Here is a 19982-nt window from a genome sequence, read left to right as displayed (position 1 = left end):
GTCTTCTCGATATATCTTTGATCTTTTCTGTGATGCATATATAGACATGCTATAAAGAGTGCCCTGTATTTCTGTGATATTTACAGGCAGCACATGTTGGGGTGGGAATCAGTGGAGTGGAAGGGCTACAGGCAGCATGTGCTTCAGATTACGCAATTGCTCAGGTAAAAAAACAAATGCGATAAAATATCAAATACAATCTACAGGTAAATAAATCTTTTTGAAAATAACTTTATGAGCAGACATACATGCATATCTGTAACTTGATGAATTTGTTTTCTTGTAGTTTCGTTTTCTGAATAAGTTGCTTCTGATCCACGGAGCCTGGAGTTACTCCCGTCTTTGTAAATTAATTCTCTACTCCTTCTACAAGAATATCTGTCTCTATGTCATAGAGGTAAGGAGCTGTCTATATCTGTATCGTTACTGAAATTAATTGGTTTCCTGACAGACTGGAAAAGGAACATCAATCTAACCCTTAGAATTTCACATCCTGTCAATATCAGTAACCTTATAAATTTTGACAATTGGTGTATTAACATTTTTCTTTCTTTTTTCTTTCAGTTCTGGTTTGCTATTATGAATGGTTTCTCAGGACAGATTCTGTTTGAGAGATGGAGTATAGGTTTTTACAATGTGGTAAGTTTTCCCCGTGAAAGTAAATGTAAAAGTGCCTGAACCTGAATTTCAGTAATCATTTGTCAACTGAGATAAAATTTCATTTAGGAAGAAAGCTTGTCAAAAGATGAAATTCTATTGTCATATACTGATTGTTTGATAAACAGATTTGTGGAATCGTAATAAATTATGGGGGATCAATGTTTGAGAATTCTGTGGGTCACTGTTACCCCCAAATTTACGTCCCAATGAATGTTTATTTTAGAAACATTGATTCATTGAATCTATCGTAAAAATGAGTAATGCTCAAAATTACATCCTTACAAACAAGTAAAATTTTGCTTTTCCATGAGCATCAACCCCAAGAAATAAAATGATTTCAAAATTTTAACAGCAGCCCCTCTGCTAGACATGGATCTGTATCTCTATGACCATATCTGTTTTGCAGACAGGCTATAATTGTCTTGATACAATGTCCACCATTGTTTGCTATACAGATATTCACAGCAGCCCCACCCTTAGCCATGGGTCTCTTTGATCGTATCTGTAGTGCTGAGAGTATGATGAAGTTCCCAGCTCTCTACAAGGCATCCCAGAATGCCGAGCTCTTTAATGCTAAGGTAAATAAGTCCTTCAGTGACTAGGGAAATGTATTGTAAGGACACAGCTAAAGTTCTGGTACAGTGTTTTACTTTAAAATATTCTCATAATTATGTTACATGTAAAATCATAATTTTATTGAAAATAAGAATTTATACCATGGTTTTTCTGCAAGAGGATTTTAGTGTTTCTGTAGTTTTTATAGATATCCTGTAAAAAGAATTGAATGTGTATACTGTTTTGTAGGTAATTGGGTTTTACTCAAGTGTTTCAATATGTTCATTGTTTTATTGTAGGTGTTCTGGATGTGGATCTTTAATTCCCTGTTTCATTCTATTCTTCTTTTCTGGCTTCCTGTGTGTGCTCTTCAACAAGGTAAGTTGTTATATAACTGTCTGTAAGCTAAAGCCCCATAATTATACCTGTCTGGTATAGGTACTTAATATGTCAGCATGTCAGATATAGCTCCATAATAACATGTAATATACATATCAAGTTAATTGGAATTCCTAGTCTTGTTGAAAAATTGATAGATTCTCAGTGAAAAGCATTTCTATGGGACTAAATGGTACTAGAGACATAAAGGGGAGTTTTTGGGATATCTCTTTTGTTTTGTTACTATTAGATGTATCAGTATTTTCATTTCCTGCAGATATTGCGTTTTCCAATGGACAATCAGGGGGTTACCTCTTCCTAGGAAACTTTGTATATACTGTAAGTATATACAGTAACTTACACATGTGTGATTTTTTAAAATTAAAGGAATTTTTTTTTCTCTTAAAATCAGGAATACTTTTAAAATCAGGAATTAAGCCTGTATGTAGTGTAAAATATTCACCTGTACAGAGAAGAAATTAATAATTGCTTTGTTATTTTGTTTTGTATTTCAGTATGTTGTGGTAACTGTATGTTTAAAGGCTGGTCTTGAGACAAGTGCTTGGACCTGGGTAAGAATTAGAATGTAAAAAAAAATGCCATTAATAATTGAATTTATGTAAATTTGGAAATAATTGTTATGCCTAGTTTATGATATTAAGATGCTGCATTAAGATATTTGACTCCTTCCGAGAAAAACAGAATTTTATAACATATTTGGCACCTTTGAGTTGTACCTGGCACCTTTGAGTTGTACCTGGCACCTTTAAGTTGTACCTGGCACCTTTAAGTTGTACCTGGTGACTGTCATTACTGAGTTGTACATTTGACAGGCTCCTTTTAGTTTTATACCCTTGACTGGCACCTATAGTTATAGATATTTGTTGTTATTTGTAGCTGACACACCTGGCTATATATTTGTTGTTATTTGTAGCTGACACACCTGGCTATATATTTGTTGTTATTTGTAGCTGACACACCTGGCTATATATTTGTCGTTATTTGTAGCTGACACACCTGGCTATATATTTGTCGTTATTTGTAGCTGACACACCTGGCTATATATTTGTCGTTATTTGTAGCTGACACACCTGGCTATATATTTGTCGTTATTTGTAGCTGACACACCTGGCTATATATTTGTTGTTATTTGTAGCTGACACACCTGGCTATATATTTGTTGTTATTTGTAGCTGACACACCTGGCTATATATTTGTTGTTATTTGTAGCTGACACACCTGGCTATATATTTGTTGTTATTTGTAGCTGACACACCTGGCTATATATTTGTTGTTATTTGTAGCTGACACATATATTTGTTGTTATTTGTAGCTGACACACCTGGCTATATATTTGTTGTTATTTGTAGCTGACACATCTGGCTATATATTTGTTGTGATTTGTAGCTGACACACCTGGCTATATATTCGTTGTTATTTGTAGCTGACACACCTGGCTATATATTCGTTGTTATTTGTAGCTGACACACCTGGCTATATATTTGTTGTTATTTGTAGCTGACACACCTGGCTATATGGGGGAGTATAGCCAGCTGGTTCCTCTTCCTGTTAGTGTACAGTCATATCTACATGGTAGTAGACCTAGCTCCAGAGATGCTGGGAATGGTAAGTCATACAAGTCTCACTTCATACTTAATTTTTAAAATAAATCAAACAAGTTGTACCAAGTAATGTTGTTAATTTGGGAAGCTTTAACATTTGTTTTTCTATTTTATTTCAGGACATAATATTTACCTGCTCCATCTTTTGGATGGGACTGATTCTTATTCCATTTATTTGCCTCATACGTGATGTGGCATGGAAAGCGTAAGTCAAAAAGCTTTTTCTTTGGTTGACAAAAATTGTTTAGTTCTGCGATATATTGTTACCAAAGTGGCTTCTCTTACCAATGTCAATACAGATGATGTTTAACACATCATTTCTGTTCACATTTAAAGAAAAGAAAATCTTAAATGTGTAGTACAGCCCTAAAAAATAACTGAAAAGACTGAAATATACCTGTATGTGTATTTTTCATTGTCAAAATTTGACTTTCGTTTGATGATAGTAAGAAGTAAAATTCCCTGAATGAAATTTTTTCTTTTGATTCAGGTACAAGCAGACAATGTTTAATTTTCTGCTAGTCCAGACATTTTTTTCTTTTGTTAGTGCAGACAATTTTTTTCTCCAGTTAGTTCAGACAATTAAGTTTAAGTTTCTGTTTTCAGTTCAGACAATAAAGTTTTTTTCTGTTCAGCTTGGTAGACCTGACAGTTAAGTTTAATATTCTGTTGTAAGTTCAGACAGTTAGGTTTTATTTTCTATCATTGAATCAGATAAAAAAGGACAGTTAATGCTTATTTTCTGTTGTTGATTCAAATTAAGAGGATTGTTAATTTTTATTTTCTATTGATTTAATTACAAGAGGACAGTTTTATTTTTTTTATCGTTGATTCAGTTAACAAGAGGGGAAAAGTTTTATTTTTTCTGTCATTGATTCAGATACAAGAGTTAAGTTAAGGTTAATCTTCTGTTGTTGATTCAGATACAAGAGGACAATGCACAAAACTCTGAAGGAGGAGGTGCAGGAGAAAGAGAAGCTTCACGAGGATCCTACTCCTGTCGTCATCCGACTGACAAAGAAAAGGTACAAAAAAATTCATACATTATTGAGTATGAGAAAAGAAAAGGTATACTTCTTCATACTTGTGTAGACATACTAAGAAGGTTTCACTTATTCCTCTAATGTTACATGTACTTCTGAAGGAAAAAAAAAGAACTGATTTAATTAAAGAGGGGAAAATTTCTCAAGATCAGTTTACAGATTTATTTTTTCTTTACAATTCCTTGACAGCTGAAACACAAATATCTGTTCATACAAGGCATTATTATGTGAAAAATGTTGTATAAGAGCGTATTGCCTTTAAACAGGTTGACAGAGACGGCTCGCCTGTTGAGAAACGTGTTTACGCGCACATCTCCGAGGATGCAGTCACCGTCAGAACAGCCTCGTAAGTGTATCCTCCATCACTTGTTCATTCTTCATTCAAACAAATACACTCATACTGTGTCTTGATGTAATTTTGTTTTTCATTTTCAATGCATTTGTTTTGAGATGCTTAATGTTGTCTGTGAAGATTGCAATTTTCATCACTTCCTCAAATTTATTGTAATTTCATTTATTTCATCATAAATCGTTTTATTTCTTGGATTTAAAAATAAAAAATCTGTGTGTACTATTCAGCAGTAAGAAATAGAAGTAAGAACTTTTACCAAATAATGACCACTCACTCACATGATAAAACTGTGTCCTTACAATGACAGCTCCCTCCCCTACCCCGTCACGTAAGCAATCACTGTATCTGGTATCAGGGATTTTCCTGTCAGGGGAACATTTCTGACACTTACTCAGAAAATACCATGTGCTTTGGCAAGCTAGCTTTAACTAATGAATTAAAAGCAATTATTTTAATGATAAAAATATACTCCATATACCCCGGTACTTGTACTTGTTCAGCATGTACTGTGGAATTTCAACACATTTATATTGCAGCAATATGCATTTTCTGGTCGTCTGAATTTGGACTGCTGTTATTTTTAGTATTCATGCCAATAGCCGAGTTATTTCTGATTTTGTAGATGAGTTAGGTAGAATTGCCAGATTATACTCAGTTAATTAGGTGTGCATGCTGTTACTAACAATCAGGGCCGCGGAAAAAGGTGGACTGGAGGATAGACATGACATAAATTACACTGTGTGACTTAAATAACAGTGTATTACTGCTAAACAGAGAAAAAATGTAAAACATTGTAGTCAGTCAACACAGCTTTTATTTAATGTTCCATGGATTGGTTACCTCACAAAATTTTGTAACATCCAAATTCATCTTTTGTCCAATCAACACACATTTTATAAGTCCCATATTTCATCACAGACTGGTGCATTTACTAGTCTTTTTTTATGCATTTAGGTTTTCCATTTTTGATACCAAATGGTAACAATAACTTTTTAAAAGCATCCAAATGCAGAGAAGCATGAAATAATTGAGTTCAAGGCATCACAAAAGATAAATTATTTTTTATATCTTTTGCAAACCTTGTAATTTTTTTGTGAAGCTATCTTTTACATTTTGGGGTCATGGATTTGATGTAACATGGTGGATGAAGTCAATTGATACCCGCTTTGTTCAAAATGTATTGTGGTGTTACAGGGTGTATTTTGAGTTTTTGGTTTGAGGAACATGTATGGAAGATGGAAAATGCTTGTTGTAAAATAATATTTATTGCTACTTTAGTCCATGGAAGTTACAGGAGAACAGATGGTAATTTTGTAAATTGATCAATGGAATTAATAGCATGTTTTGAGGGGGAATAAGTGAACCTGCAAAAAACTACCCTACAAGAATGGCCATGTATTGCAGAAATTGTAATCCTAACCAGAAATCACTTACTCCGCCCACAAATCAGTCTCCTGCAATCAAAATAATTATTCTTTCCACTCAAAATCAGTCATTGCTAATAACATATACAGTATCAAACTTCCACAAGAACTTGCAAACTTGGAAACCAGTATATTTTGAATCACCGCTTTTCACTGCTTATCAGCATTTTGTAATAATCTATAATATGAATCTTTCAGTTTGAATAAAAATTCTATAAGAATTCTATAAGAATTGAAGATTCTGAATTACACACCTATTCTGAATTTGATTCTTTGTTCTACAACTATGCATGAAATATTATCCTGACATGATTGATTTAAAAATTTTTGAAATATATTTTGCTTATGATCATCACTTAGCTTATACATGCACTTCATGTGTTTATTGTCAATGCACCATCAAGTTAATTCATTCTTTTTAATGTATTTTATGTTTTTATGAAGGGAAAAAAATTAATTGGAAATTTTGATGGAACAGTGATTTAAATTCAGAGATGATAAGATAACTTTAAAATTATTATTATGAAAACCATGTAAATTGATTAAAAAACTTTTAGATTTCATGTATTTGTTGGCATGTTGATTGTATTACAAAGTAAAATATTACAAAGAGAATTTTTTTCCAGAATATGATATTGCAACTTTTTCAAAAATATTTTTTGTGTTTATTTAGATTGTACATGTACTTGTAAATAAATTTACCTGCACCACCATTTTAACTAATAATATATCATCAATTATGACATTCTCTAAACAATATTTATATTTCCATGTGTGCATTCTAGTAATCTTTATTTTATTTTAATCTATGTGACATGCCTGAATTCTCATCACGTTTGTTGTTCCTTTTACAGATGGGTTTGCATTTTCTCAGGAAGAGCATGGGGTTCTTAGTCAGGTAAGGGGGATAATGCAGGCTCAACTGTTGAAAAATTAAAATAACGACAATTACTAGCTTTAATATTTTGTAGTCCCTATATGATTTATACAAATGCAAATGGTTCAGAACACTACATATTGAAGTTATTTTAATGAAAATGTTGTCAACATAAAGCCTTCAATGTCTTATTCATACAAATCTGGATTATTAATTAAAGCATTAAATATGGACTCTTTTTAGAGGTGTACCCAGTAAATGGTTTAATATTCACCAGAAAATTATCAACACAGACCAAGACTTTGCTGCCTCTCTGTTGATATTTTTCTGGTGATTACCAAACCATATTTACCTCCAGAAAGAGTCCACAAATGGATATTATGTAATATATATTTTAGTAATGATTAATTGATATCTTCCAAAGAGTTTGTACTCTGTACATTGATATGAAAGTTTATATAAACCATGCTGACTATCTGCATGCACACAAACTATGTATAGGCCCTGCATGGCTCTTTTTAGACTAGATAAAAGACCGCTGAATTTCAGCCTGACCGTCTGTAGACTTAATACAGACCATGCTGAAGTACTGCTTGGCTCTCAGTAGACTATCATCACTGCATGTGAATGTACAATAAGATTGTAGAAGGGATGCTTAAGATGTTAAGGAGTAACTTGAGCTTAATATGAAAGTTCTTCATTATAATTTTATTACTTATAGGCTCAACTGATACGAGTTTATGATTCAACAAAGAGCAAGCCAGATGGGCTATAACAGTCTATAACAGTGACTCAGTGACCGGACCAGGGTGCACAGTGTTTACAGTGTCTACAATGTCTACAGCGTCTAGGAGTATCGGCTGTCATGTCTATAGTGTCTAGGAGCCCAGTGAAGTGGGTCCATGGTCTGGAGTGTTTGGTCTTTTGAACTCTTGTGAGGGACCACGTGCAATACATTATCATTATCTTTACATGAGTACGTGTACGGACTACGCATTCCTGATTTCTCTACCAGACTTATCATAAAATAAATATTTCCTACTCTTTTCATTTTTTAATATCTTATTGTAAACAGACGTGCAATATTGAATGAGTGCATAATTTGTTAACTTTGTAAAAGATCATTCTTCATGTAAATCAGTATATGTTTGTGATAATGAACTTCTGGTTTTGATTAATACATTGTGTAGCCTGAGTGACCAGAGGAGTAAATTATAAAACAATGTGAAATATCTATTTCTAGCTCAGAAAAATCCCATGATAATACATGCTCTACTGACAAAGATTGTACAAGTATAAATACATGCTGACATTACCAGTATTTACAGTACATTTATACTGACATTGATTTTAGTACATTTACATATAACATTGTCATTGTATTAGTACATGTTCTGGTATATAAACATTTATTTTTTTGTATTGTATATGTATAATCAAATACTGAACTGTTTTGATCAGACCCATAGCAACAATTTTAAAAGTAGAGTGGGTGAGGTTCTACCTTTCTAGTGGCTGGAATTTACCAGTGTTCATTCTAGCAGCAGCATAAAATGGGGTGGGATAGGGTGGGGGACATCTAAATTAAATTTAGCAGAGGGTGTAAAATGAAATTTACATTTTATTTCTAAGTTTTATTAAGTACACGTACAATGTCATATAAGCTGAGTCTAGTTGTTTTAGCCAAGCTAGTGTGTTATTTTTTTTTTTTTACATAGAAGACATGGTTTATTGAGATTATTTATTGTTACAGTGTATTATTTTATAAAGATTTTAGCAGTTTGTTACTGTTAATTTGCTACTATGTAATGTTTTATTGTGAAAGCCAGAATGACTTGTACGCCCTGTAGTATGAAAGATGACATGTCATTGTGATCAATCTAGTTTTATTGAAAAAACATATTCCCTGAACTTTGAAAATACGTGATCCAAGATGATTTAAATTGCACTCTTTGAAGATGAATGTATTTTTTTTTTTTTGGTCTAAATATGTTTTTCTATTTATTTGTGTGTAAAAAAAATCCAAATACTATTTGTACTACTTCTACAGTTATGGTTTTGATTGAAATAAAACAAAATGTATATTAATTATATCTTCACTTGAGGTACAACTTTTTCTCTTACACTTCTTACATCAAACCTCTCATAACAGACCTCCAGTAACAAAAATTCTCACAATTTATATTTCAGGCTAGTAGTGATATTTTTTCCTAAATTAAAAGTACAGCAAAAGACTACTAGTGTTATTCAAAACAGTGAAGGGAGGGAGCTAGCACCCTCCCCCTACTATGTATATTTGAACATCACAAAATAATGTACAGTGTATATTTATCCCTTATACTGCATACAGATTAAAATAAGCTAAAACTTGAAAATCATGTGAACTCCCCTCACTTTTCAGTAAAAGCAAAATAAGGGTAAAATGGAAATAGAAATATAATACAGTCAGCTGTATCATTAAATCATGTTTTATATCCAGCTCATCATTAAGAAAATTCCAGTATTTGTTTAAACTCTGTCTCTGTGTATCATTGATAGTAATCCTCATATTTTTTTCTATTCTAATTATAAATACTTAAAACAAATTATATAGTACTAGTGCGCAAGTAAAAATTTTATTACTCTGTTATGGAATCATTAGATTTTGTCGGGACTCAGGATTCAAATCCAGGAATTATCATTGGCCTCCACAAATAAATATTACAGTCATTCCTTTTTATGAAAGAGTGACTGTAAAATTATATTCATCTCACAAACCTGTCAAATTTAGGTAATCTGTAAAGATTGGTCCTGGCCTATAAATTTTAGTGATTGTATATTAATTCAAACAAAGAGGTGTGGGTAGTGTAAAGTTATTCAGTCTTAGAGGATTTTTAATTTTTCATTGACTAATATTTATTGATTTGTGACTTTTGGTTATTCCAGAAATTTACTATTATTTTACTGTTTACTATATGAGATACATTTCTGCTATGAATAGGTGTTTAATTATGAGACAAAATAAACTGTGTCAGAAATTGTGGCTTTGTTTCTTACAAAATTGGTATAGAGCTTTGGGTATCAGTCTAGGAAAAGACCTTCTAAAATCTGTGAGCATCGAACTCATTAAATGATATCCCCACCTCCCATAGCTATGGAAAACATGAAATATGAAACTATCTGATCAAAAAGCAAAATGTCACAATGGCACTTTATTATACCTCATTATAAATATTCTAAACAACGCGTTATTTGATTGGTATTAAGTTATCATAGGTGTGGGGCCGTAAAATTATTTTCCCGTCCGTTAGCATGCTTTTTATATTTCTTCGGATACTTAATGCATTTTCCCGCAAAAATTATCGTTTGTTATTCCAGAGAATTTAGACTCACAATAACCTGGTTTACGTCACAAAATTGATGAAGAGTTTTAGTTACTTTTTGTTAAAAATGAAAGTAAATTTGAGAGCGGTGCCGAATTTGAAAGTTTATGTTTATTTCAAAGGTTTTGCTAGTTTCGGTATAATAAAAGACCTTCTAAAATCTGTGAGCATCGAACTCACTAAATGATATCCCCACCTCCCATAGCTATGGAAAACATGAAATATGAAACTATCTGATCAAAAAGCAAAATGTCACAATGGCACTATGTAACAAAGATTCTTTGAAAATCTCATCAAAACCCCTTCATTGGTATAAGAGGAATTGCAGATAAGAGATTGGTACCCCAAAGCGTAACAGATGTCAGTAGAGCACCTGACTAGTGATGCAGGGGTCCCAGGTTCAATTCCCGGTCCAGCCATACATTTTCCCCCTCTCCTGTGACAGTGTTGGTGTCATTGACTTCCTTGGACTTGCAGATGAAAGTCCTGCCAAGGGCTATTAGGAATTTGGGTTGTTTCTTTGAGGGGTTGGAGGAAGGAATGTAATGGTTTAGACCTTGGGTATCGGCCTGGATAGCTCAGTAGGTTAGAGCACCTGACTAATGATGCAGGGGTTCAGGTTCGATTCCTGCTCTAGACATACATTTTCTCCTCTCCTGCAACACAAATATTTATGGTTATTACCACCACCGACATTAAGATTGGTTGAATGGTTTGGACTGATCAATCAACTGGAGTTGAGCCTTGTGGTAAATAACTTTACTGAGATCAAAAAGTTGTAGGAATCTAGGCTTGACTGAGGACATCGGCCTGGATAGCTCAGTGGTTAGAGCACCTGACTAGTAATGCAAATGTCCTGGGTTTGATTCCCAGTCCAGCCATGTTTTCATTATGTATGTATTTATGAATTTTCAATGTATATTCACTCATTTCTCCTTTCCATACTACAAAGTAAACAGTAATGAATAAAATGCTGCATCTCTTTGCTAAATTATTTAAAAGGTGTATATGACATGGATCCAACTTGTTGGCATCCACATTTGAGAAAAGATACATGGTATAGAAATGGAAATGAACTTGGCAATACATACTGTGATACATTGTATTATTATCCTTCAGAATTATACAGTCAGTCTGATTGGTTTAAAGCATGTCACGTGAGGTGAGACAATTCGTGATGTCTCCCTCACGCGCAGGGTGACAACTGTTGTCACCCTCCAGATGACAATGAAATAGCGTAAATGAGTAAGCAGGGTTACAACTGCATTGTCGCCCTTTGAATGAAATTACAGTGGTTTAAGCGAGATAACTCTTATTTATGATTATACATGTAATATAGTATTACTAATATGCGGGATCGGTAAACAATAAATTCTAACGATGACGTCAGATCGAGTTGTCTGTTGACATATTTTAAAAGTAGGGAATCAGAGCAGAGACGGAGACACAAAATTAAGGTTTGATTACTATTTTCTACTCTGTCTAATTGATAATTAGATTCTTCAGGATAATAAAACTATTATGGACTGTTTAGACGGGAGACATCACCAGTTATCAGGTCTGAGTAGGGTTGTCACCCTCGGGCGCAAGCGCCCTCGGACGACAACCCTACTCAGACCTGATAACTGGTGATGTCTCCCTTCTGAACAGTCCATAATTGTATAATATATACCCATAGACAACTTTCAATATGGGAACCTGAAATCACTCAGTATTGCCAATATTTTAATAGTCCAAAGTAAAAACTGCAAAACAATTTGTCTCTCCTTTACAAACATTTTACTGCATTATCCCTTGTTATTAATTCGTAGTTATTGCCCTTGCCAGTAGTCAAAATGTTCACTGAAGCATTGTTGATGGGATGTATGAACATTACTTTGTCCACTGAAATGGCATTATTCATGTGATCAAATGATCCTTAGCCACCCATAAATAATTACAAACTTCAGGTTAAAGATATACATATATTTATTGCATTATTTTACAATATTTAAAAAATAATAGTAAACAGAACAATGTAAGAAATATAAATATTTTTTTTTCTAATTTTATACAACTTCACAAAAAATTGAATAATATCTGACAATGATTTTGTTTCCATGTAACCTATGGCTTAAAGAACATAAAAGAATGGGAAATTTAATGAATTAAATGAATTACGAGATCCTTTATGTCAATTTTTAGTGAGAACAAAACAACAACAATAAGTTTTGATGGATCATCACTATTTTTTTTTTTGATTTTTCAAGAACTAATGTCATGATAAACCTGTTCGCCCAAATTGGCGCTCACAGTATGTGTATATGGTTGAAATCTCATTTCTGTAATGTTAGAGTAACTTCAGCATTAGTCGAACACAGAATATCTGTGTTGTAGCACAGGATACAGAAATGTCTAACAAAATAATGAGAAAAAAAAATTGGAAACCAATGCACTTTTCTTAAAAGACTTAGGTCTATATACAAGTAAAAGGCTTCAGTCATTTGTTCCAAAATGAGACAATGGTGTTTGCCAGATAAAAGACAGTTATCTTTCCTTGGTCTTTACTCGTCGTCATCTTCATCATCATCGTCTTCATCATCGTCGTCTTCTTCATCGCTCTCCTTCGGCGGGGCCTTGGCTTTTTTGGCGGGAGAGCTGGACTTGGATGGAACGGTTCCTCCAGATCTGTAGACCTCCATTTCCTAAAAAGAAATAGTAGCAAAGATTACAATACAAGCAACATACATGTATATGCATAAACTCAGAAATCCCTGCTGAGGTTTCTTACAAAAGATTTTGTTCAAACAAACTTTAAGTAATGGAAGAAGCACATCCTTAACTGTCTTTTAAACTTTTAAATTTTATTTGCCATGTTACCTACATCTACCCCAATTGATTTCTACTAAGTTATCTACTCTTGCATTTCCTTGATTGCTTTGTCCTGAATTATCTTCCCTTGCATATTTTGATTGCCCTGAGTTACCTACCCTTGAGTATCTTAAGTTTCCCTGAATAACCTAACCTTAAATAAATACTTTTGTTTCCCCTGAGTTACCTAGCCTTGCTTACTTTTGTTCCTCTGAGTTACCTACCCTTGTGTCAGAGTGACCTACCCTTGCTTTCCTTTGTTTCCCCTGAGTTACCTACCCTTGCTTACTTTTGCTTCACCTGAGTTACCTACCCTTGTGTCTGCCTTGCTAACTTCTGTTTCCCCTGAGTTACCTACCCTTGTGTCAGAGTGACCTACCCTTGCTTTCCTTTGTTTCCCAGAATGACCTACCCTTGCTTACTTTTGTTCCTCTGATTTACCTACCCTTGCTTACTTTTGTTCCTCTGAGTTACCTACCCTTGTGTCAGAGTGACATACCCTTGCTTTCCTTTGTTTTTCCTGAGTTACCTACCCTTGCTTACTTTTGCTCCCCTGAGTTACCTACCCTTGCATATCGCTTCTTGTCTGCCTCTGCCTGGGCCTCAAACTTGGATCTGTTGGTCATTTTTTCCCAGCGTTTTCCGAGCTCCTTAGCAACCTCTGCTACAGACCACTCGGGATGGGCAGCTCTAACATCTGGACGTTCATCAGCACAGAAGAAGAAGAAGGCCGACCTGAAAAGACAAACAACAAAATACACTTATTGTCTGATCAGGTAGATCTGTACCAGAAATTCTGTAACACCACAAGTACCAAATATTGTAACAAAAATTAACCCTTTCATGGAAACTGTGGTACTATTCTTCTGCAGGGCAAATTAATAATGTTTGGAGTTTTTGTTGATAGATTATTAAATATGTTTTTGAAACAATTGCTTTTCACCAAAAGATATTATTTTACCTGTAAAAGAGTAGTACTGGAGTTATCGTGAAAAGGTCTTTGATTGACATAATTATAATTTTTTGACAAGGTGCAAATTTTGAAATGATTCTTTGACATTGCTGAAGATTTTGACATGAATATATTTTTGACAGAGATGCAGTTTTTGACATGATGGATTATTGACATGGCTGCAGTTTTTACATGATTACAATTTTTCTGACATGGCTGCAGTTTTTACATGATTACAATTTTTTGACATGGCTGCAGTTTTGACACATACAAAGCCCTCTTTGGTGCATTTGGGTCCTTCGATCGCTTCCTCTTCTTGCCAGCTGCGGCACCTGCGGGGGGATCATAACTTGCCATCTCTTTCTCATATCTGGATTTGTCCCTCTCAGCCATTTCCTCAAATCTACGCTTTTCCTTTGCACTCATTTCCTGTAGACCAATAGAGAACAATCTTATCAAATTGGACGTAAACTTTAGCATTGTTGTTCTCTGATTTTTTTTAAAAAGGGAAAAATGAAAAGATCCTGAAGAAACATCACAATTTATTATCAATCATCATATTATGAAATATTTTATATGTTTATACCAATTATAACAAATCAATAAAATACTATAGGGGAAACCATTTCAATAAATTCCATTTAACTTGCCTTCCATTTCTGTGCACACTTTTTGGTAAACTCGGCAAATACAACATTTTCATCTGGACACTTTTTCTTGTGCTCTTCACGGCATGTCTGTACGAAAAAAGCATAAGAAGACATGCGTCCCCTTGGTTTTCCATCTTTTCTTCCCATTTTGATTTACAGTATGTCAAATCTAATGAAATAAAGAAAGTAATGATAGATACACATTGCTTTATTATAAATTATCACTGCAACAAAAAAATTCTCTCCAAAAATTAGAAAATCACAATTTTTTAAAAATATATGAATATTTTCTAAGTTCGCAATTTATTTTTTGGGTGATTTTAAAGTATTTCTTCCTCTAAAGTTATTTTGGATTCAATAAATACATTACAGCAAATTCTAACGTATATTTTTTTGTTAACATTTTTATTTCATTTAATTTAACATAATTTTTTTCTTCAGAAAAAAAGATTTTTTCAACAAATGAAATTTATGGATAAAATATGCAAATGTTGCATATTTTAAGAATCAAATTATCAAATACTGTCGAAATTTTACCAAAAATTAAGGCATTTTAATATTTCGACTCAAGTCAAGCAAATGTACATTCTAAATTTCCTACTATATTACTATGGATAGAGCCCATATAGGCCTATACTGTTATGTATACACTATAGTCAGACATGGCGGCCCAAACGCTCGCCGACAAAGAACGACCTCAAAAATCACCCTGCAATGTCAAATTCCAATACCATGAATGAAAGTCCACCTAAAATTAACCCTCCCTCCAGGTTTTCTAAGAAAAATAAAGTTATAATTTGATTTATGAAAGATTCTACTTTGGTTTAGTGTCTCCTATACATAATACTACGGTATAGGGTTTATACAGTAAGGCATAGAACATTGTACATGAACGAAGCACTGTGGCTTGTATGGCGCATTACGGCCGTTATGGAACAAAGGCGGCCCATTTCGGTCGAGGAAAAATAGCATTAAATATTATTTAATTTCCACATAAAATAATTAAATACGTAGAAAAATGATTGAACTATCACTTTAAAACATCTGTTCGACTTGTTATAAAGGAATCTTCGAGAAATCGACAACGAAACCGACCCTACTTTTCCCCATATACAATCCATTATGGCAGTCACAATGGCAGATCAACGCCTGCTAGGCCAAACATTCAACGAAATAGCATTGTCTACGATTTACACGGCATCTTTACAAAAACGTGCATCGGATAGAAAAACATTTCAACTTCTGCAGAAAAATTACAGAAAGTGTCTAAACATAAAGGAACAATTACAGTAAATTTTTACTTACCACCACCCTAGCTTACTTTTCCAATGTATAGAGACCCACGCTACCTTTCTACCACTATACGAGAAGCTATGCTTGCTGTTCAACAGATATGATTGGTGTATTGTCGGCAATGTGCCCTGTGTAACCAATCAAAACAGCTGTTGCTCATGACGTTTATGTAAATGAGGGGTTTGTCATTAAACAAACCAACCACGTGATCAAGATTATCATTCTTAAAAACTACATACAAAATAGTTTGAATCAAAAACCATAATATTAATTAGTGTTTTGTTTTTATATTCTCCAGCTTTCTTGTAAATATCTGGCGAAATAAATTGAATTCTGTGATTTTCAACCCATGGAATACTAAGGGGCGTGGCCTAGACGTCATATAACCTTTGACCTTTCTAGCCTAAACACGAGCCGCCATATTTCAGACAAAACAGTAAGGAGCACTAGCTTCTCGAAAAGCAAGACTGCTAGTTAGTGTACACGCTGTTCATAACTAAGCGAATCTCTTCATGGTAAGTAAACTTGTTTGAATGGTTAAGATATTTTATTACCTAACAAGGCGGGCAATGTGAGATGTCGATTTTCCTGAGTGCTTCGTTTCATGTTCTAGTGTAACAGGAATATCTTTTTTAAAAAGAAAAGTAGGCTATTGAGTTTTGGGTGCAGTTTGAGTCTTCTGTTACTGTCCTTCTGGGAGTAAAAACTCGATTTCTGAACTAGAACTGTAATGATAGATATGGAAACAATTGAGATTTTAGGGAGAGAACAGAGAGAAAACAATATTTAGTGATGTAGACCAATCAAGAACTGTATCTTCCTTTATTGTTTTTCTTGGCATTTGTCTAGATCTGTGTATTACTCTGATGTTTGCTGGGGGTCAGACCCTGCACAGCTATTCAGCCTTACCTAGCCAGTGTCAGAGAGAGGAGGACAAGCTTCCAAACACAGACAGTAGTACAGATGTAAGTTTTCTTCAAATACTAGCTGACATGTATTAGACTCTTGAAATGTCTCTTGAATTATTTGCAACTTGCGAATCAACTCTGAAGAATAAAAATTAATTGTAATCTAGGGTTAAACCTCAGTTGCATTTCCATAAACATAGTTAGAATGATCTAACTGTGTCTCGGTACAAGCCCTCACCACCAGGTCCGTAGGACAATATCATTTTAACGATAGAACGTTCTATCTACCATAAACAATCATCAGTTGACTGTTTTTTGAGATAAAAATAAGATTCTTCAGACAGTACTGTGTGCATCTATGAGCTGAGAAGCAGCTGTCTTTTATTTAGTTTCATTGGTCAAACAACCAGCTTGTGATCATCGTTCACATATCAACATGATCAACAGACTGTTAAGTCTGATGACATTTAAGTGTCTGATTGCACTGTGGACTGATGGCAAATTAAATGTTAAAATAGAATAAAAAAAATTAACCCAGGTCCCTATAAACTATAAAATTAATGAATCCCATCTTTGTTCTAATTATAGTGTTCAACAATCTTTTTATTTGTAACGCACAGAATGATCATGATAATCATGTTTATTTCAGACCCAAGCTGCTTCCAAGAAGCGAAGGAGGAAAACAAATCTTTGGCTTCACAGACCTAAGCAGCGAAATCCAAGACCGACATCTCCATACGAGGGGCAAGGAAGGTAAAAGAAGATTGATAAATACTATCACGTATTTGATATGGGAAACCAGTTGTTTTTAGCTCACCTCGACGAAGTCGAGATGAGCTTTTGCTATACCCCTGGCTTTGGTGTTGGCGTCGGCGTCCCAGGTTAAAGTTTTAGGAGCAAGTCCATTCCTAAGTAACTATAAGCCCTACCTGAACCAAACTTGCATGGATGATGCATCTAGGAATGTACACTACCAGACTTGCTTCGGATGCTGGATCTGACCTACATTTTCTAGATGAGTGACCAGGTTTAAGTTTTTGGAGTAGGTCCATTCCCAAGTAATTATAAGCTCTACCCAGACCAAACTTGCATGGATGATGCATCTAGGGATGGACACTACCATACTTGCTTCAGATGCTGGATCTGACTTACATTTTCCAGATGAGTGATCAGGTTAAAGTTTTTGGAGCAGGTCCATTCCCAAGATGAGTGACCAGGTTAAAGTTTTGGAGCAGGTCCATTCCCAAGTAACTACAAGCCCTACCCTGACCAAACTTGCATGGATGATGCATCTGGGGATGGACACTACCAGACTTGCTTCGGATGCTGGATGTGACCTACATTTTCCAGATGAGTGACCAGGTTAAAGTTTTTGGAGCAGGTCCATTCCCAAGGAATTATAAGCCCTACCCAGACCAAACTTGCATGGATGATGCATCTAGGGATGGACACTACCAGACTTGCTTCGGATGCTGGATCTGACCTACATTTCCAGATGAGTGACCAGGTTAAAGTTTTTGGAGCAGGTCCATTACCAAGGAACTATAAGCCCTACCCTCACCAAACTTGCATGGATGATGCATCTGGGGATGGACACTACCAGACTTGCTTCGGATGCTGGATCTGACATACATTTTCATTCCCAAGTAACTATAAGACCTACCTGAACCAAACTTGCATGGATGATGCATCTAGGGATGGACACTACCAGACTTGCTTCGGATGCTGGATCTGACCTACATCATTCCCAAGTAACTATAAGACCTACCCGAACTAAACTTGAATGGATGATGCATCTAGGGATGGACACTACCAGACTTGCTTTGGATGCTGGATCTGACCTACATTTCCAGATGAGTGACCGGGTTAAAGTTTTTGGAGCAGGTCCATTCCCAAGGAACTATAAGCCCTACCCTGACCAAACTTGCATGGATGATGCATCTGGGGATGGACACTACCAGACTTGCTTCGGATGCTGGATGTGACCTACATTTTCCAGATGAGTGACCAGGTTAAAGTTTTTGGAGCAGGTCCATTCCCAAGGAATTATAAGCCCTACCCAGACCAAACTTGCATGGATGATGCATCTAGGGATGGACACTACCAGACTTGCTTCGGATGCTGGATCTGACCTACATTTTCATTCCCAAGTAACTAGTGACCAGGTGCATGGATGATGCATCTAGGGATGGACACTACAAGACTTGCTTCGGATGCTGGATCTGACCTACATTTTCATATCCAAGTAACTATAAGCCCTACCTGAACCAAACTTGCATGGATGATGCACATAGGGATGGACACTACCAGACTTCCTTCGGATGCTGGATCTGACCTACATTTTCATTCCCAAGTGATTATAAGACCTACCCGAACCAAACTTGCATGGATGATGCATCTAGGGATGGACACTACCAGACTTGCTTCGGATGCTGGATCTGACCTATATTTTCATTTACAAGTAACTATAAGACCTACCCGAACTAAACTTGCATGGATGATGCATCTAGGGATGGACACTACAAGACTTGCTTCGGATGCTGGATCTGAACTTGAAGTCATTGATATCTGCAGTATTAACAAATTTATGAATATTTGTTTACACTATACATGTTTTTCACGCTACATGCATAGAAATGTGTATATGCCATGTAAGGGGTTAAACACAACTTGCAAGAATATTGTTGTTGGGATAAATACTAGACAATAGAGAGGTTGAGATCTTAAACTTGTACGCGTACGTGTACTTGTAGAAATTTTGACGTACACGTACACGTTATTTTTAATTTGTCTGTTGAGATTTTTATGACGTGTAACATGTACGTGTACACTGCGATCGGTGTCTCTGTTTCAACTATTTAGAAAATTTTTTGTCGTCAGTTTGTAAACAAAACTTGATGAAAATAAGTGCTCGTGAAAGTAAACATCCTATATAATGTATAACAATCACATTTTCACTCTTAAATTGGCAAATTTTTATTATTAAAGCTACACGTTTTCACTTACGTGTAGATTCCATTCTACAAGTTTTACGAACGTGTAGCAATTTTGACGTC

The 19982-nt window shown here is 34.9% G+C and overlaps 3 protein-coding genes across 10 annotated transcripts in view; 2 read left to right on the top strand and 1 right to left on the bottom strand.

Moving 5' to 3' along the window:
* Nucleotides 1-9928, top strand: part of LOC134230965 (probable phospholipid-transporting ATPase IA) — a 35727-nt gene extending 25799 nt beyond the window's left edge. For 2 of the 6 annotated variants that reach the window (XM_062712831.1, XM_062712827.1), the window contains 14 exons: nt 87-164; nt 287-397; nt 565-639; nt 1116-1238; nt 1515-1593; nt 1871-1932; nt 2109-2165; nt 3112-3219; nt 3335-3420; nt 4139-4240; nt 4525-4604; nt 5889-5915; nt 6889-6932; nt 7633-9928. In XM_062712831.1, the coding sequence (XP_062568815.1) occupies nt 87-164; nt 287-397; nt 565-639; nt 1116-1238; nt 1515-1593; nt 1871-1932; nt 2109-2165; nt 3112-3219; nt 3335-3420; nt 4139-4240; nt 4525-4604; nt 5889-5915; nt 6889-6932; nt 7633-7686 (1086 nt within the window). In that variant the 3' untranslated portion in view covers nt 7687-9928. Of the gene's footprint in view, nt 1-86; nt 165-286; nt 398-564; nt 640-1115; nt 1239-1514; nt 1594-1870; nt 1933-2108; nt 2166-3111; nt 3220-3334; nt 3421-4138; nt 4241-4524; nt 4605-4917; nt 4939-5564; nt 5648-5888; nt 5916-6888; nt 6933-7632 lie in introns of those variants that run through there. The other 4 variants (XM_062712832.1, XM_062712829.1, XM_062712828.1 and 1 more) reach the window with 3 other exon arrangements.
* A 2295-nt stretch (nt 9929-12223) lies between these two features.
* On the bottom strand, nt 12224-16170 carry LOC134230974 (high mobility group-T protein-like). The gene is made up of 5 exons (XM_062712847.1): nt 16031-16170; nt 14726-14894; nt 14347-14504; nt 13690-13858; nt 12224-12957 (listed from the first exon to the last, which is right to left on the bottom strand). The coding sequence occupies exons 2-5, from the start codon at nt 14870-14872 to the stop codon at nt 12817-12819; spliced, it is 615 nt and encodes a 204-aa protein (XP_062568831.1). The 5' UTR covers nt 14873-14894; nt 16031-16170; the 3' UTR covers nt 12224-12816.
* Nucleotides 16171-16397: 227 nt separating this feature from the next.
* The window catches only part of LOC134230971 (histone deacetylase complex subunit SAP30 homolog), a 181822-nt gene continuing 178237 nt past the window's right edge, over nt 16398-19982 (top strand). For all 3 annotated transcript variants that reach the window (XR_009984466.1, XM_062712844.1, XM_062712843.1), the window contains exons 1-3: nt 16398-16533; nt 16868-16983; nt 17576-17679. Coding sequence is in view for 2 of the 3 variants with exons in the window: in XM_062712844.1 (XP_062568828.1) it covers nt 16885-16983; nt 17576-17679 (203 nt within the window). In the remaining variant the exon portion in view is untranslated. The remainder of the gene's footprint in view (nt 16534-16867; nt 16984-17575; nt 17680-19982) is intronic.

The sequence above is a fragment of the Saccostrea cucullata genome, unplaced genomic scaffold (genome assembly GCF_032062105.1).
Source record: "Saccostrea cucullata isolate Sc308-1 unplaced genomic scaffold, CSIRO_AGI_Scuc_v1 ctg496, whole genome shotgun sequence".
Taxonomy (NCBI): domain Eukaryota; kingdom Metazoa; phylum Mollusca; class Bivalvia; order Ostreida; family Ostreidae; genus Saccostrea; species Saccostrea cuccullata.
Note: the sequence above shows the minus strand (reverse complement) of the source record. Positions and strands in the feature narration are given on the sequence as shown.

Excerpts from the sequence above, each read along its gene's own strand:
- LOC134230974 (XM_062712847.1), bottom strand. The coding sequence starts at position 14,872 with ATGGGAAGAAAAGATGGAAAACCAAGGGGACGCATGTCTTCTTATGCT. Across the intron at positions 14,505-14,725 it reads AGTGTGCACAGAAATGGAAG|GAAATGAGTGCAAAGGAAAA; the intron begins GCAAGTTAAATG and ends ATTGGTCTACAG. Across the intron at positions 12,958-13,689 it reads ACAAGAAGCGATATGCAAGG|GAAATGGAGGTCTACAGATC; the intron begins GTAGGTAACTCA and ends ATTTCTTTTTAG.